Genomic DNA, 18,307 nt, shown 5'->3' with positions numbered 1-18,307 from the left:
CCAGACCTATGCCCAATGAACTTCTATCATTCTAGAGTTTAAAAGTAACCAGTGACCTGTTTTCTGAATCTAGTACTTTGTTTTCCAGATCAGTCTTAATAAGTTCTGGAGTTACTGAGTACTTTGAAAGTGTTGACAGCAAGATAGGATCTCTGAAAACACTCAAAAATTATTTTCATCCCTGCATTGGCTGTTCATCTGAATACAAGAAATTTGACAGCCAAGCTTTGCTTCTTACTGCCAATCCTACATCGCCCCAGAACTAACTAGAGTTGGAGAGCCATGCACTCAAATGTATTGAGGTCCATTGTTTGAAAGGACCTGTACAAGGGAATCACAGAGAGCAGGTCATATGAGCCTCACCAGTGAAGCCCTGGAATCAAAACTGTGATGTTAGATAAAACAGCTCCTGAAATCTGACTTTACTGGCACAGTGAGTACTTCCACACATGCCCCAGACACAATGTGTCTGTGCAGAGGTTTAGCTTACAGTGCAGAATCAGGGCCTGGCTGCCCACAGTTAAAGCACATTGCATAAAAAGAGAGGGATAGCTAAACTGGTGCTAGATAACACTAGGGAATGACATATTTAGTATATTTTTACCCTGGCAAATATATCTTACTTCTTCATTCGATCATACCCAGTCACTCATTTCACATGTGAACAAGAAAGATCTGTAGAATGTATTTCAAACTCACTTAATGAAAATAGAAAATAAAGATTCAACAGCAATCAGAGAGAGAGAGAGAGAGAGAGAGAAAAGTTTGTGTAAATAATAGGCCACCTTAGCTTCTACAGTATAAACTAAGCATTTTAAGACTCACCAAAGTGAAAGGTTGGATTATTTTACTTTCTTTTCTAATACTTTGACAGTGTACATTTATTCCGGCAATATTAACATTCAACTAAATCGCAACGGGAAGAGTGCCCTAGTGTCAATCATGGCGATTTTTGCGAAAGCTTTCTGAAAGTGCATGGGGCAGAGGAAACCCGATCGCGCTTCTGGGGTGGCAAACAGCTCACCCCCGTTAGATAGCTCAAGCGCCATGCCCTGCATCCTGTTAAGTGTAACTCAATCAGCTCTGCTTCAGCCGAAGGGTTCTCGTTTTCATCCTGGCATGCCGGTCCTAACGTATACTAAAGCTTTCGCTTGTTTAAAGCTTCGACATGATTATTCCTATAAAATAATTAGTGACATCTGAGCCTCCTTCCGATAGACTCAATTTAGAGAGAGGTGAAGCCACTTTCCACATTCACTGAATTCACATTCAAAACACTGTATTTTTAAAAATGTACAATAAGGTGAATTTGAAAACAACATGATTTCTTTTTAACTATATTTGACCCTGTTGCTAACTGCCAGTATTTTCAGAAAGCCTTGCTATGGACTGTTCTTAGGAATAAAATAATAATTTTATTCAGAAGGCAAAGACATTCATACTTTGTACTGTTTTTAGGAATTTCGATAATTATCAAGAAAAAATGAAAATAATGTGTTACTATTTAAATTACGATATCATCTGTATCACTGATCTTGTGATTAAAGGTGATGGTTTGTGATAAACTGATAACATGATATTAAGCATTGTCTTATTATTCTGCCTGTGCATTGCAACAGAATGCTGAAAGGGAAAGTAGAAGGGCTCCTGTTGAAGCTATTACAGTACAAATTCCACCAGGATGGAAAATTAACTTATTTACCAGCCAATCAGGATTCCCTAGAGTTCCAAAAACAGCATGAAACAAAACATGTTGAACAGTTAAAAACACTAAAGAGAGCTATTGACCTGTGAGATGTAATGACATAAAATATAAATAGTAGCAGGAGATATCCCCTTAATAATTGTACAGGTGTTTCACCCGTTGACCCTAACTTCTCTGCTTCCTAAAGTTAAGTATGGCACTTATCTGGGAAAATAATTTCTCCTGAAACATAAATAATACTAGCTCACGAGGCTTGTAACTTAGGTTATTAAGACCCAGTCACACATGGAGGATTTAGTCAGTACTAATAATGAGTCCTCTCACAGTTTAAGGCTTGACTTAGCAAAAGAACTGCCATTCTCCTCTATACTATGCATGCTGTGAATGGTGGAGAATCACATATACACATCTGGCCAAGTGAGTCACCAGCTATTTGTTAAGTAGTGAAATGTCATCCTCCTTCAAACTGCAGCTGCTGGCAGTTGCAAGGCTGATTAACAAAGGCAACCTCATGCTTGCTTGTCTAGGTCATGGTTTCTGTGTTCGTTGCATCCCCCTCTACTGTTCACATCTTTATTTGTATCATCTTATCCTTTATGGTCAAATACATTGTACAGGATATGCAAATTCCTTTGCATTGAAAACCTTAAAATGCAACAAGCAAAGGACATGTTTTTCAGCACACAAGGTCAATAACAGCCAAGATCTTTCCTTGCTTCAATAAATTCTGTGGTACCCACTACAGTAATTCTCAAGAATTGCTCTGTAAAACGCCATTTCAGAATCATGCTTTTTCTAACTAATATCTATATGAATTCCTTGTGCCATGTTCAGTTCTGATACATGAGTGTCTGGCCAAAGGCTATGACTACATAAGGCTCCTTGTCTGCAAGAGAACACTATGGAGGGATGCTGGCGTCATGATTGTCCTTATAGTAGGTGATGACAAACGTGCTATCTCTATTTTAGAGGGTTGTATGAGCCTCATTCTTAGACATGTTAGTTTGTTTGATGGAAGATCTCATGCATCCCTTTCAGGATGGCGGGATACTTTCTATGTTCCAAAGATGACCTTGTACTTCTGCCCGCACCTCCCAAGTTGTGGCATGTGCTGCCACACCCAGCTTATGAGATACTGGTGATTGAACACCAGACTTTACACATGTTAGCTGACAGTTTATTAAACGAACTAAATGTTTAATCAAATTCTTAAACTAAAATAATAATGATAACAAACTAAAGAACTCAATCCTTTCTGACTCTTACACTCCATTTCCCCTTTCCTGGTGTTCTCTGAGCTCTGAAAGGAGGGATTTGATGGAGACATCTTGTTTACAGCTGTGTGTTCCAATTCTCTCTGTGTAACGTCTGGCTGTGGGTCTCTTTGTTTGTTCCCATCTGCTGGAGGAGGAAGCTTCTGTGATGATGGCTGAATAAAGCACCAATGTATGAGTATAGCAGAATATCACCAGGAATAATTTTATTGTAACTTTTTTTAGACCAGTAGTATTTGCTTTTACCCTAGGTCTCTAGGCTATCCAGTCTCTGGTTTTTGGTAACCCACTTAATGCTGGGAATGGGTTCCATCTTATGGAGTGGGCCTTTAGGACACCAAGAGAACAGGGCCTTCTAAATCAACGGAATAAAGCTCATATGAACTCACAGAGATTGACGCAGCAAGCACAGGACTACTGTGTCTGTACCAGGTCCTCTGCATGTATAGTATAACTTTCAGTTTAGTAATTACATGGGATGCCTGAGGATGTGAACAAGTGTGTCTCTGATTCTTATGCCTACTCTTGGAGCTCTTTTCCTTCTGTTGGTTTGCCGTGTCCAACTTTAATGTGATGATTTTCTGTTTTATTATACAATGTGCTGTCAAAAATATACTAAAGAGCTGATTTCTACTTCAAAACACTATAGATTAAGGAACTTTATGAAAAACTCATTTTAAGTATCATCTTAATTTGCAACATACAGTGATATTTTATAAGGCACAATAATTCTGAAGAGAGGTCTTTCACTTAAGGGATACATAATTGTAGAAACATAATAAAAATGATACAATGAAGTTTCTATGCTTGGAAGGAAACACCAACTTCATCTAAATGTATTACCAATTACTTTAATAGCACTTAAAGGAATGGATTGAATTCCAGCTTATGTTGTGTCTACTTTCCAATGGGCAAACGCATAAAAGCTAATATAATTAAAACTACAAAAGGACAATTTGTACCAAACTGTTTATTAAAATTGTGAAACATCTGGAATATAATACTTTCAGTGTCTAACATATATTTATCGATCTTGTTAACTAATTAAGCAATTTATTCATTGATTATTAGATATACTTTGTTCAATGTAAAAATACTCCGTAGAACATAAAAGAAAATGGTTTGTGTTCACCTTGAAATCACAGTTGACTGTGAAATGTATAATGAAAAAATAAATATGGACTAGAATAAATCTCTGCAGTCAGAATCATAGAAACCTGGAACAACAGAGTTCCCAAAACAATTGAAATGTTTTGTTAAAAATTATGCAAGGCTTTATCTTTGTGTGTTTAAGGTTTTCTATCTCAAGGCCACAATGCAAATTTGGACATAGGCCAATTCACTCTAAGGGAAAAGATGGCCAGAAATCATAAGTAACTCATCAAAGTAATATGAAAGACCTCTCTTTAGCTAGAAGCTTCCACTATAATAAGGAAGGTATGTCCAGAGGTAATGAGAACAGATATAGGAATGGATAAAATAATTTAGCATTGGAAATATTAAAAATTAATCATAGCAGACAAATTAGGCTAAAAACATTTTTGCAAATGACCTATATGACTTACAGAAGGGAAGAGAGCTTAACTGATGTGGGTACATTTATTACTGGGATATGTGTTACTATCCTTAAAACTTTGCAATTGGTCCTAGCTATCATGACTAGCATGTGTTATTGAATGAGTGGATAATCACCAAAGAACCAATGCAAGAGAACAGGCAAATGAATTGTTTCTAATGGTTATTGGGTTTGATTATAAAGAATCATATATAAAATGTGATTCTTCAACCAAATTGAACATTCCAAAGAGTATACTGTTGCAAGGACTTAAAAACTCATGCTGTAAGACCAAGAGATAGGCTACTACTTTTTTAGCTTGGTCCATTCAGTTTCATACATATTTCAATAAGTTTTTTTTTTTTTTTTTTTTTTTTTTTTACTTGGGATTGAAGTAGCTTTCGTGGTACCATTGAATTTACAGTGGCAAACATAGAAGTCAACTCAACATTACAAAAAGCAGGTTATTTTAACTACATCATTTTAATTGTTGACAAAGTTGAATGTATTCAGTATGTGCCTTGTAACGTTCTGAAGCATGATACACTATGGAATGACAAAAATATAGCTAATTACTACATGAGTGACCTCAGAATTATGAGAACATCTTATAAACATTATCTGAACAGTTTTCAAAGTGCAGTGTGTTATTAAATGTGGTCGCCATTTTGTTCAAATCTATCAAAAATGTCTAACGTCTCACAAATAAAAATTTAAGCAATAAATAAGAATTATGCCCACCAGCTCAATGTACAGAGAGCGAGAGACTTCGGAACATTCAGTCCTAAATAAGATGTTTTCATTAGACAGCTTTCCTCAGTAGTCAAGAAGCTAATGTAGAGGAAGAGGAGGTGGAAATATAAGAGTCAGAGGGAATGGATGACACCAAGGAATCAGTGTCTTCTGGGCACAACTCGCCTGACTGATATGAACTCACATACCGTGTGACAGCATGTGCAGGGCTGCACAGGTTCAAGTCAGGCAGAGACCCAAGGTTGAGAAGGGGAAGGCTTTCACCCCTAACCCAGAAGCAACCTCCAATTAATAACTGCTTGCAAAGGAAAAAAATAGTTTTCTCCCAGAGCGTTTCACTGGGCACATAAACCACACCTCAAGGTAGGCTTCATGCCCAGCCGTAGATGGTCAACATGAAATAGTATCTTATAGCCTTTTTTTTTTTTCTTTTTCATATCGCTTTGTTGGGACATTTTTTTCTTACCAGTCCTTTGCTTGTATAGTATGGTTTCTGATTTTGTGGGTTTCTTTTGTGGGTGTGCCTCTCATGCTTTAACTTTTGTTGTTGTTTGCTTGCTCCTTTTTATTCTGTATGTTTTCTATAAAGATAGAGAGGAAGGAAGCCTTGAGATGGATGTGTGAGCAGGCAGGGAGGACCTAAGTTGAACTGGGGAAGGCTAAATCTGATTAGAATATGTTGTTTGAAAGATTATGCTTAATAAAAGGAAAAAGACATTTCCATCATTTAAAGTAAAGAGAATATAAATAAACTATATGACTTTCTTCATGCCAATTGACATGTTATGTTGGTTCACTGGCAATGCCTTAGTTGAGCTAATACAATTAAAAACTGTTCGAGAAAACAATTGTGTATTGTAGACATTATTTTTGTCTCAAAGGAGAATTATAGAATTCAATTAGATTTTGTGGTTTTTTAAGTTAGCTAAGTCTCTTAAGTCATGTGTAAATTTTAAGAAAAACTATCAAGTGAATAATCACTGTTTTATCCAAATTTTCAACTCAAACCTTTTGTACTTGTATCTGTCACCTAAGAAGATAAACAGCCATAGATTGAGTGCTGTTACTTTGATACAACAGGGAAAGAAAATGAAGTCAAGTCAATTGATTTTATTTTTCAGTGTTTAATTTTTGTCGATACGCACTGAAGAAAAATGTGACTACATTTTCTTCACAAATCCTCGTGAATAATAAAAGCCACTGTTAACTAATAAACAAGGCATTTTATAAGCTGTCCTATACTCTGGCAGCTGCTGTTGCAGCCAAAGCTGCAACAGGAACCGGGGTTGTAGCACTGCCCCTTAGCACAAAAGAAAACAACAACAACAACAAACAACAATGAGAAGAGGCCTGGGCCATGTGAGATTGTATTCTTTTCATTGGCAGCAAAATGCAACAGGAAAGAATAAGACATAGCCTTTGTCCTCCTCTGTGGCCTAGCAAGCAGCCAGTCCTGAAGATAACTGATAAGCCTGGGTCAGATGGAAGGGGAGGAAGTCCTTCCCTAGCACTGGACTTGGAAAGGAGCAGGGAGGAGATGAGGTAGGGAGGATGGGATTGGGAGGGAATGAGGGAGGAGGCTAAGGCTGGGATACAAAGTAAATAACCTGTGACTAATACAAAAAAAATAAAAATTAAAAAAAAGTCATAGCCTTTGTCTTTTTACCTATTACAATTTGGGGAAGTCTGTGATCCTGAAAAATTAACTTCATGATAGTTTAGGAATCACTGTCACCAAATGGTTGGTTTTGCCATTAAAATAAACTCTCCCTCCTGTAGCAGTTTGAATCTGTTTAGAAGTTTTTGTTCCCTGTCACTATCAATCTTAAACTACTGAAAAACATTTTCATTCACCTGGCTCCCTGAATATAGCTTGTAGCAGACTCACATCTGAGGTGTAACAATCTGCTCAGAGGTTGAGAGAGACACTCTGCATCTCCTTTGCATGAGTCAAATGTAAAGTGGTCCTTTGTGCGACGTTGCCAGCTACGCGCTGCCTATTTAGGGTAGATCTAGCTATTTATTTATTCAGCCAGCACGTGTGTGATATGCCTCTCGGAAGCAAAGAGTGAATAACTTCATATCCTGAAACTCTCAGGGGCCAACCTGCTCTTGTCATTTAGATTCTGCAGATGCTGCCTCTTTTCCAGCTCACTGCTGAGCCTCTGCTAAACACTGGTAACAATGGGATTCTTGTCTCACTTGAAAACTTTCTTGTTCCCTTGCCGTTGAGGTGGAGATAATCACTAGAAACCACCAGCACCAGGTATTTTCAGTGTCCCAGTGTCCGGTTTCCTTTCATAATCTCATAGCAGGGAACACTGCATTCGTTTAGGAGATGATCTAGCAAAAGAGCCGGAAGGATGACAAAGTTAAAAGAAACACCTTTTTAAAACATTTTTGAAATGTTAATATGTTATGGATTGACTTGATAAAACAGTAGACTACGAAAATGAGAAAAATGTTCTAAAATAATTTCAAAAACAGAACAAACAATCAAAATATTTTCCTAAGACACTTTGAGCAATTTAGACACAAATCATAATTTCAGCTTATTTTTCTAGCCTCCTCTTCCTTTCCCCACTCAGACATAGTAACTATGTTAACAAACCCCACCTGCTAGTCCCACTAAACAAACTCTCAAGGAGAGAGATGGTCACCTTTTCCCGGTGATTTTTGTTTTTTACAGCTTTAATTATCTGTGTTTTTTTTTTTCATGATCTACAGCAACAGTGTAAATTTTTGTCAGTTTCTTATCTCTTTCTGCATTGATTTAACATTTATTACTTCAGTTTATTTGCAAAATGAACACTTTTTCAATGTGCGGCAAGTTCAATGCAGAGCAAAGACAAGCCTTTTTTTTTTTTTTTTTTTTTTTAACTGCATCTGTATTCCCAGTAAAAAACATCTTGGGAAGAAACATAAAATTTGGTTGTCTTTTTAGTCTAAGTTAGAAAATCTGTAATTAACTTTTTAACAATTCTTTAATTAGGTAAATTTCTTTAAAGAAGTCACTACTTTCTGGTAGTGTCACATTTGGAGGAAATTGCTGTGATCATAATGAAATCAGACTCTAAGTACACTTGTCCCACCAGGTCTACCCTAATACTAAGTGTATTTTACCCACTAAATCATTGCAATACATTCAAAACATGCTCTGTCTTTGCATTCTTTTGTTTACAGATGAAGCAAACTTCTTTACCTACTACAAAGGAAAATGCTGGGTATTTGTGTGTGTGTTTTGTGTGTGTGTTTTCTCTGTGTGTTGTGTGTGTGACTGTGTGTTTTGTGTGTGAGGCTGTGTCTGTTGGTACATGTGTGGGGGGAGACTGTGTTTTGAGTGTCTGTGTCTCTTATGTGTGCTGTGTATATGTGTTATTATCTGTGTATGTGACTGTTGTCTGTGTGATTTATGTGTGGGTGTTGTGTATATGCGTGTGTGACTGTGTGTTTTGTGTTTGATGCTGTGTGTGTTTTGTGAAAGAAGGAGTGTGAGGGTGATTGTGCATATGCCCTTGGGAGTCCTGTGGAGGCCAGAGCTGACACTACTCTCTGTTTGTCCCCACCTCATTTTTCCAGACAAGGATCTCTTCCTGAGTCTAGACCTCACTGATGAGCAGACTGATTGGCCAGGGAGCTTCAGGCATCCACCTGTTACAATTCCCCCTCCACTGTCCAGTACTACAGTTATAGCTATAAGCCTCCATAATGTGCTTTAATATAGGTGCTAAGGATTTGAACTCAGGTCCTCATAATTTCACAGCACATACTTTAGCAACGGAATAAGCTCCCAGCCTTAAATTTTTGATTAAAAATAACACTGTTGGGTTTTTTTTTTTTTTTGCCATTTCAAGTTATTTTATAATACCAAAATATAAATGTGCCCTTTAAAATAGACAGGTAATTTTACCTAAGAAAAATCATCTCTCCATAAAAGAAATATTTTAACAAGTAACTTCTGGAACTACCTGTGTCTTTATTGAAATCCTAGAAGTTACCTACCTTGTTGTGAGGTTGGAAGCACTGTCTCTCTGGAAAACCAGGTACAGCACTCAGGAAATCGTGACGCTCCATGGTCTATCTCGATATGGAATGGGGTGGAGGCTAAAAGCGACAGAGTTACTTGTCAATGAAAGCACGGGAACCTCATTCTAGGCAGCCCAGCATGATCAAATGAACAAGTGGCAGCTCTTCCATCTGAAAACTTGAAATCTCAGAAGCCTTAGGAGCTCAGTTGCCAAATAGACTTAATTGTGGTACAAGACACAGGCCATGGAGTAGAATGCAACTGAAAATAGAATGCTTTCATGTGAAATAAAGGGTATTTTTCTATACTTTAAAATTCAGTATTAAAAGAGCAATATAGTACTTTTGAATTTTAGCTGCGGTAGGAAATACAGACAAAAAAAAAAGTCAGGAATTTTGGTGGTACACTCAGCAGGTTCAAACAAGTCATGCCTTGGGCCACAGGTTCTTGGAGTGAGGAGTAACAGTTGGAGGAATGACTCAAAATCCACATTGGCACACCTGCAGCTGAGTCCTTGTTGCTCTGCCAGACTCCAGCAAATATATACTCCTGTCTTGCTTTTACTGCGGCTAAGAAAAGGGCTTAAATGTAATTATTTCTTGGTGGGGATATATATATATATATATATATAATGTTACATATATTTTATGTCACATACATATTGTTATAATATATAATATATATATATATATTATATATCAACTTTAGTTAATCTTGCCAAAGTCAGGTGTGATAACAGCAGTAGTCTAAGATCTGAAGGCTTTTATGTTGCTCCAAATTAATTGCATCAAAATTATGAGAATACAGGTGTTTGGTTATATGAACTTATTTGTGTATCAAATTCCAGACATCAACTTCAGTTTAAATTATTTTTTCTGTACAATTTAATAATGTTCTCCTGTTTTGTTTTTCAAATACTAGATGCAATGTTCTTCCTATAGATTTAATCTGACCTTTTTCATTGCAATTTACTTACTATTATTTCCCATGGAACATTTAGAAATTTCCAAGATTAGACTTTTAACAGTCAAATTGGGTACACCTTAGTCTATCTTGCTGTGTGTTGGTAAAAATAAACATACTCTCCTGATTTACAAAATAAACATGTTAGAGATAGCTCAATACATTTAAAGAATAAATTGAATAGAAAGGTGAAGTGTTTAAAGTAGTAGCAGTGGTGTTTAGATGGGATAATTCACTATTGGAATCCTCTAGATAATCCCAAAGTGGCCTGAATTCCTTTGCAGGATGAGTGTCTATAGAGGCAAACAGACAAGCCTCTTGTCATTTGTAGCCTTAATCCCTTGCCTAAAGCGTGAAAAGTCCTCAGGATAACAAGGGTGGGATCAGTAAAGTCAACATGATTTTGGAGTTCATATTCCTGACAATACTAACTGATCAATAGGCTTTCAGGACCTGACAAATACAATAAGATCTGTTTGACAAATCAATCTCTCTTCCCTTCCCCCTCCTCCCCCCTTAGTCCTCCTCCTCCATTCATGCAGAGGTCAGGGGAAGAATCCTGTTGGTCTATAGACAGCAGGAAAGTTACCATGGCTATGCTCAGTAACTTTTATGAGCACTTTCCGAAAGTGTTTGGGTTTTTGATTGTGAGAGTAGCCCTCTCCTTTTCCGCCAAGAAATATTCATATCATCAGGCAGGAATTCTCTTCTGGATTTCAAGTGTTGAGAGGCAGTGGAAGAAAAGGGAGGGCAGAGAAGGTTTCAGGAAATGCAGAGGGTGTTCTCTTATAGCTTTTATACAAGTCTTACCCAGATCCCATAATACCGTTAGATTTTAGGAATCTTGAAAGATGAGTGAAAGAGAACACGTAGACCCCACAGGCAGCATGCCTGTATTGTAAAGAAGTAATGAGGTTCATCGGGTCTCTGAATACACGACTGTGCCCCACAGAGAACTGAGTTACCCCTCACCAGTTCAGGAAGACACAGGAACACGCTTTTCTTTTACTTTGGGTCCTTGACACTCAGCAGGGACTTTTGTGAACTTTGCCATCCTCCTCTGCCCTTGAAGCCAGCCCTAGGGAAGGAGATCTAATTAATGAGAGGTGCTGCTTCCCAGAGTCCTCCAGTGCTTTCCAGAAGCTGCCCCACCACCGGCACTTTCAAATTTGGAGTATCCTTTTGCGAATCCCCTGTTGTAATTTATAATTCTCAGTGGACCTATATTTGTCTTGAGCTGATCGTTTATATGGGCTTTCCAAGGAATTTCTTCACTACACTTGTTGTAGAGCAGAAAGGGGGTGGCTGAACCCACGGGGGGCTGTGTGGAGGCGGGAATAATCTCTAAGGGGGCTTTAAAACCTTCCGTGGTTAAAGTTACACCGATGAGAGGGATACACACACACACACACACACACACACACAGAGAGAGAGAGAGAGAGAGAGAGAGAGAGAGAAAGAGAGAGAGAGAGACTCAGTACAAGTTCAGCGAGGTTGTATAATGAGCATGGACTGTAAATTCTGTAGGTAGCCAAATTCAATTCTTTCTTTCTTTCTTTCTTTTTTTTAAATCACAATTGCTCCCCAAAATGGCTATAAAACAGCGCTTGCCTCTGGAGGTAAATTTATAGCCCCTTGCCTCTCCCAGGCACGCCGGAGGGTTCTGCTCCCGGCTCTAATCTCTGCGAGATGTTTTTTGCATGTGTTGTGTGACAAGAGGGAAAGGGAGTGGGCTGAGCTCGCTGCTCTTCTCCCATTGTCAGCGCGTCTAGTGAGTGTTGGGAAAACCTGTCCGCGGGATCCTGTGTCATCTTTCCCTGCCTGTGCACAGGAAAAGTCCGCGCTGCTCGGGGCTGCTGGCTCCCCCTCTCTCCTCTCCCTCTCTCTTTCTCTGTTTCCCTTTCATTCTGCTTCCTCGGAGCCGAATGAAGCAGGGAGAAGGAGCAGGATTAGAGTCTGCCACCGGCTATCAGCGGAGCGGAGATAAAAGGAACTGCTTCTTAAGCGCCACTGCCGCAGCCCTTGTTAATTTTTTTTTTCTTCTTCTTCTTTCCACACAACAGTTGTGCCTCATTATCCGGTGCCTGGCTCGATTTTTTTTTTTTTTTTTTTTTTTTTTTGAGGGCTTGAAGTTTCTGTGATTCCGTGACTGTTACAGAAGAAGAGACGTTAGTGTTGCCATGAGGTCTTGATTGTCTGCATTTATGAATGAAACTGACCTAAATCACCTGTTACCTCCAGTTTCCAGATTGTTTGAACTTCTCTGGCCGCACAATACAGGAAGGAAAGCTGCAGCAGCTCAGGGACCTCCAGCGTCTGCAGCATGGGCTGGTTCACTAGAATTGCCTGTCTTTTCTGGGGTGTATTACTTACAGCGAGAGCAAACTATGCAAACGGAAGGAACAATGTGCCAAGATTGAAATTATCGTACAAAGGTAAAGCTTTCTTTTTCTTTTATTTGACTAGCTTTGTAATGCCTCCTCCTTTCTTTCCTTGAACTCCCAACCCTAACCATCAAAGCTTTAGTTTAACCCAGGAAACCGGTGTCATTTGGTGAAATTGTCTGTGAAAATTTAAACACTTTTCCTTAAACAACAACAACAACAACAAAAGCACGTCTTCTGTTTGATATGTGACAACTTAAATGCAAACAAAGAACATTTAACCACAGTGAGCTGTGTGCTCGCTCCGTGCATGCTGATCTGGGTACCTTCTGATCCTGACCATTCCTATGTGCCGTTCATTCTTCTCACTTTGCTGCTTTTGAAATATTTTAAAACGACTGCTAACGGAAAAGAATGTCTTTTTTTTATAGATAGATATTCGTGTCTCACCTATAATAATCCTGCACCGCTCATTACAGTGAACAGTGTCTTCTTAGTTGTAGGCACGAAATGGTTAATCGTCATCATGAATATTCAGTTTGCTCAAATCTGACACTCAGATGCTTAGCATAAGCAGTAGACCCTGGTTTGCCAAGAGAATATAAACTGGAGAGAACAGGCTAGTTTTTCCACACAGTGTTATGATGGTGAAAGGCTGTATTTCTCTAATTGGTGCAAAACTAGCCTTTGAAATAGAATGTTATTTAATTCCATATGTAGTTAAGTGAGAATTCAAGAATGTTATTCTCCAGTGACACAGGTAGTTATCTGAACTTCTTTTTAACAAGTATAAATTTATAAAAGAAAGCCCTGTGAGGTCACATGATACTTTCTGTTACAAATTCGTGTGTGTGTTTGTTTTCAGATGACAATTTTAAAGAAAATATTTGTTCTATATTTGTTTGGATAGATTTCAAAGACTGATGTGTAAAGTAATGGTAAAACAGTTCCTAAAGTGTGTGTGTGTGTGTGTGTGCTTGCGTGTGTGTGTACAAAACTTTTGGTGGCAGAGATTATTTCTCTAACTCAGGTGTTATTAAATGGAGTTTAAGATTAAGCCATTTTTTTAAACTCTTCTAGTTCAACTCCCCAAGGTGCTGATTTCCTATGATTCTCAGATTTCTTGCATTGGGGGTGGGGCACTGAGTAGCTTGTACCCCTGCTATATATTCAGCTGACAAGGCACACCAAGAGCATTGCCTATTTCTAGAGACACTTCCTTGCTTCCTTTTTATACATGACTGGTACAGGGGAAAGGTATTTCTAATTTTCACATTATAGAGGATAACTTTTTCCAAATGCTACAGTGTGAACAGAGATATCAATTAAGACAGAAGCATAATTTTCACACTTTGCATGAGAAAATTAAACACCTAATAATGTGTGTATTTGGGCTCAATATAGGATAAAATATGTTGACTTGGAAAGTTATATTTAGTTTGATATTTCATTGAGCATCTAATCGCAATAAATTTAATGAAAGATAAGCAGTTGCATTAATACATAAGTGTTGAAAAATCATAGTAACTATTAAGTATTTCATTAAGTCTCTATTAGGTTTTAATATGATAACTATGTTGAAATTACCTTAACAGCATGTAAAATGATTTAGATTTTCACTGGACTTTGATTTGTGTCATTGAGAACATTTCCATCAAGCTATCTTTAGATTGATAGTTTTTTTCTCTTCAAGTTTATACCCCTTGTAAGTTTCATATTCAACTTTAGTTTCCAAAAATGTGGTTCTCAGGTTTGAATCCCTAAGATGTGGAATGGCTACATACTATAATTTAATATTAGCAATTTGAGATAATAAAATCTATTTTAAGAATACAAGAGTCCTAGAGACAGTTTTCTATTAAAGTTTACTATACTTCCTTATTTTGTGCAACTTTTGTTCTCTTGCCAATAATTATTCTCAGTCATAGGGGAGGCACCTGTCATGTCTATGCTTAAAGTTATGTAGATAGTGTTGAATTGAAACTATTTTTTTTAAATACACAAATGTATTTAAACTTGTCTGATGTCAAGGGCTGTATACATTAACAAGAGATACATATGTGGTTCTGTCCCTACAGATCCTACAGATTTTCCCTATGCCATTCATCGGAACTTTTGTGCTTCCCTTTAAATCTGTACCTTCTCCAGAGCTCTATAACAATTCTTTTGATAGAACAAGAGCTTAGCACTTTGGTAAAACAAATTGTGAAATGGACAACAGCAAGTAATACGAGGCATGGTTCCAGCAGATTTTCTCCTGTCATTTTATTGGTGTGTCATTACCTTTTTGTCTCTACACACACGCTTGTTTTGCCAAAGCACATGCCTGATATTCAATTGTCAAGACTTTGCCTCTAAGTCAAAGAGAGATTTTTTTTCAAATCGGCTTCTTTTTTTTTTCTGACTTAATTAGATGTCAAACACAGTTAAAATATCTACTGCATTGCTCTTAAAAATATTGCGGCATGACTCATGAAGAGTTAAATCCCTGCCAACCTTAATTTCCCATGGTCACTTGTCTTCAAAGATCCACCATTAACTCTCTCATTGCTCAGGATGCCAAGATGAATTTTCAGGCAATCACTGTGCTTGCTTTCTACTTGTCATCCTGCCTGGTAGGAGATGAAAGAGATTTGATATGTTAAATGAGAAAGAGGAGAAGTAAAGGCACTCAGGCGGCTTCTGAAATGGATGTGCTTACATATCTAATAAGGTGCCTCCACTTTCTAGGAAAAGGGAGCTGAATAGATGTTTTCCGAACCATCTGGAGAAGTGATAATATTAGAAAAATGGGGTATGCTGGCTTCTCCTCTGAACCAGTCTGATTTAGAATCCTTGTGGGGGAAGAAAACGTGAGAACTCTGTAAATCTCAGCATCACATAAAAATTATCCTCAAGAAATGTTCACTGAGAGATGCTTCTGCCCTTTTTGAGAGTGTGAACTGTAACAGGCTAAATGTTCAAATCCTCCTCCTTGTAATTTTCACATATTGTTTATTTCCTCAATGAAACTAGTCTCATTTTACCCCTCTTATGAAATACTAAGGAATCCTATGATCAGTCATCTGGGTTGTGTGGCACAATGAAATCTTCAGGAAAACCTGTATGAATCAAAAGAAAGGGGGAAAAGGGTTGGGGGGTTTTAAACAAGTAACAAATGTTCCATCACTCAATGTAATGGTTTTTTCCAGTACATGATGTGCCTCAGATTGAGAAGAAATCAAAGACACATGCAAGTCTCAGTGTGATGGTGTCCGCTGAATCCAAAGGTTAAGTCAATGATTTTAACCTTTCCTTCAGAGGGAGGACTTAGTGAACAGCACTTAAGTAAAGGGCAGGCATTTCAAAGATTTTTTTTTTCCCCTCATCTGCTCACTTTTTTCTCTTTCCTGGAACCAACTTGTTTAATTATTTGTGAAAATGAGATTACCAGGTTAAATCAGAATTTGTATATATCTTTATGTTAGAAAACATATTTTTACTACTTAAAACTTTTAGCAAAATTTTCAAAATTTGCTGTATCATTGCTCCGTATATTATGATTACCTTATAATAAATTAATATGATTGCGAGTTTATACAACTTTATATCCTGTGCTGCAATTAAAAAACACTCACCGAAGAAGTATTAATATTTGTGTACAGCTACTTCCATAAATATGCCATTATTGTAAATAAACTTTCATGTCTGATCTTAATATTTATTATTGAATAAAGAAACTTATGCAATCCACATTGTGAAAAATTTTAAATTTTAGTGATAAAATTATTTTAAATGACACATTGCAAATTACATATATAAAATATGTAAATATGAGAGCAGTAGCTCTCATCCTGTGCCTCAGTACCCCTTTGGAAGTCACATATCAGATACTCTGCATATCAAAAATTAACATTATGATTCATAATAGCAGCAAAATTAGAGTTATGAAATAGCAAGAAAATAGTTTTTAGGTTGCAGGTCATCAAAACATGAAGAACTGTACTAGAGGGTCACAGCATTAGAAAGGTTAAGAACAACTGTATTAAAAAATATATATATGTGTGTATATTAGATCTTAATAGGATTTAGAAGATCAGATTTAGAAGGTCATAGTTGACATTCTAAATCCTACTAAGATGTTGCAAGAAACTCCGAAATACATAATAACATGGCATAAGTTTTACCTTACACTAATAACCCCCTCACAGGTAAAATACATCTACAAATGAGCATTCACAGTATGCATGCGCTCACACATGCACAGAATCACTAAGTTATCCATTCTTTTTACAACTTTCTCAAATTGTCACTGCATGTTACTGGGTCTTTGACTCGATGAGTCCTACTTAAAATAATCTTTTCTTGCCAAATTTTATTTGCCTTCAAATCATTTATTGATTTGAAAATTTTGATTATAAGGTGATGAAAACTAGGTTTTTTGAGAAACCTGTTCAGGAGGTGTGTGCTAACAAAATGATGGAGGACGAACAAACCATGAGACACAAATGTAGCCTGTCATTCACCTCTGGTGACATCAAATGAAGGCTCCTGAAAGTCTCCGATTTGTGATCCATTTTGTGCCAATTTGTGTTAAATCTGACATGTGGGTGGACTTTTCAAGTGGCAGTATATGAAACGTAGTCTTTTATGTATGTATGTATGTATGTATGTAGTATGTATGTAGTCTTTTATTTATTTGTTTGTTTGTTTTAGTTTTACAATTTGTTCACTTTGTAAACCGGCTGCAGCCCCCTCCCTTGTCTCCACCCAGTCCCACCCTCCCTCCTCTTCTCTCCCTATGCACCTCCCCTAGTCCACTGATAGGGGAGGACCTCCCTCCCTTCTATCTGACCCTAGCCTATCAGGTCTCATCAGGACTGGCTGCATGGTCTTCTTCTGTGGCCTGCCAAGGCTGCACCACCCTCCTGCCAGGGGGAGGTGATCAAAGAACTGGCCTCTGAGTTCAAGTCAGAGACAGCCCCTGCTCCCCTTACTAGGGAACCCACTTGGAAACTTTGCAGGCTATTGACTGGTCCTAGGGTTTTTGGTTTGTTTGTTTGTTTGACTTTGTTCATCTCCTCGTGGAACTCCGGTTTCCTCCACATCTTTCTATCCCCTTTTTCTTCCATAAGGTTTCCTGCACTCTGCCCAAAGTTTGGCTATGAGTCTCTGCATACAACATAGTCTCTAAGAAACAGGAAAACACTGAGATTGTGAAGCCATTCCATAGAACCTTATAACAGGACAACTTGTAATAATTGTTCCTGAAGTCCAAATGACTTCACTATGTGATGTTTGACTTCCTCACTGTGGGAATGACCTTGAAGATCTTACAGGTATAAACAATAGGAGTATTCCAGCTATTTAAAAAACTAAGTAGGCAGGAGTCTGTGGTGTGAATATTTGTTTTCTGATATTTGATTATAATTATATAATTAACTGACACAATGTGATTTAGGGTCAATTGTTTTAAAACTTATACTTAAGTATGCAATTGAAAGGATAATTCAGGGATAAATTTCAGAAGAAATAATTGAAATGATTACTTGCATGCCAATTGGAAAAAATAAATTTTAAACTGTTGGCTGTAGACATCATTAGTGTAAGTTTTTAACTATTTATAAACTAAATTTTGGGTCATATTTCTGGGTGTATACTTAAAAG

The 18,307-nt window shown here is 37.5% G+C and overlaps 1 protein-coding gene across 4 annotated transcripts in view; it reads left to right on the top strand.

Moving 5' to 3' along the window:
- The window catches only part of Sema3a (semaphorin 3A), a 483,245-nt gene that overhangs the window by 246,084 nt on the left and 218,854 nt on the right, over positions 1–18,307 (top strand). For 2 of the 4 annotated variants that reach the window (XM_060374185.1, XM_060374186.1), the window contains one exon: positions 12,519–12,712. The exons of 1 other annotated variant lie outside the window; for it this stretch is intronic. In XM_060374185.1, coding sequence (XP_060230168.1) covers positions 12,601–12,712 — 112 coding nt within the window. In that variant the 5' untranslated portion in view covers positions 12,519–12,600. Of the gene's footprint in view, positions 1–11,501; positions 11,801–12,518; positions 12,713–18,307 lie in introns of those variants that run through there. One more of the 4 variants, XM_060374187.1, reaches the window with a different exon arrangement.

Source organism: Meriones unguiculatus, chromosome 21, assembly GCF_030254825.1.
Source record: "Meriones unguiculatus strain TT.TT164.6M chromosome 21, Bangor_MerUng_6.1, whole genome shotgun sequence".
In the NCBI taxonomy this organism is placed as follows: domain Eukaryota; kingdom Metazoa; phylum Chordata; class Mammalia; order Rodentia; family Muridae; genus Meriones; species Meriones unguiculatus.
Note: the sequence above shows the minus strand (reverse complement) of the source record. Positions and strands in the feature narration are given on the sequence as shown.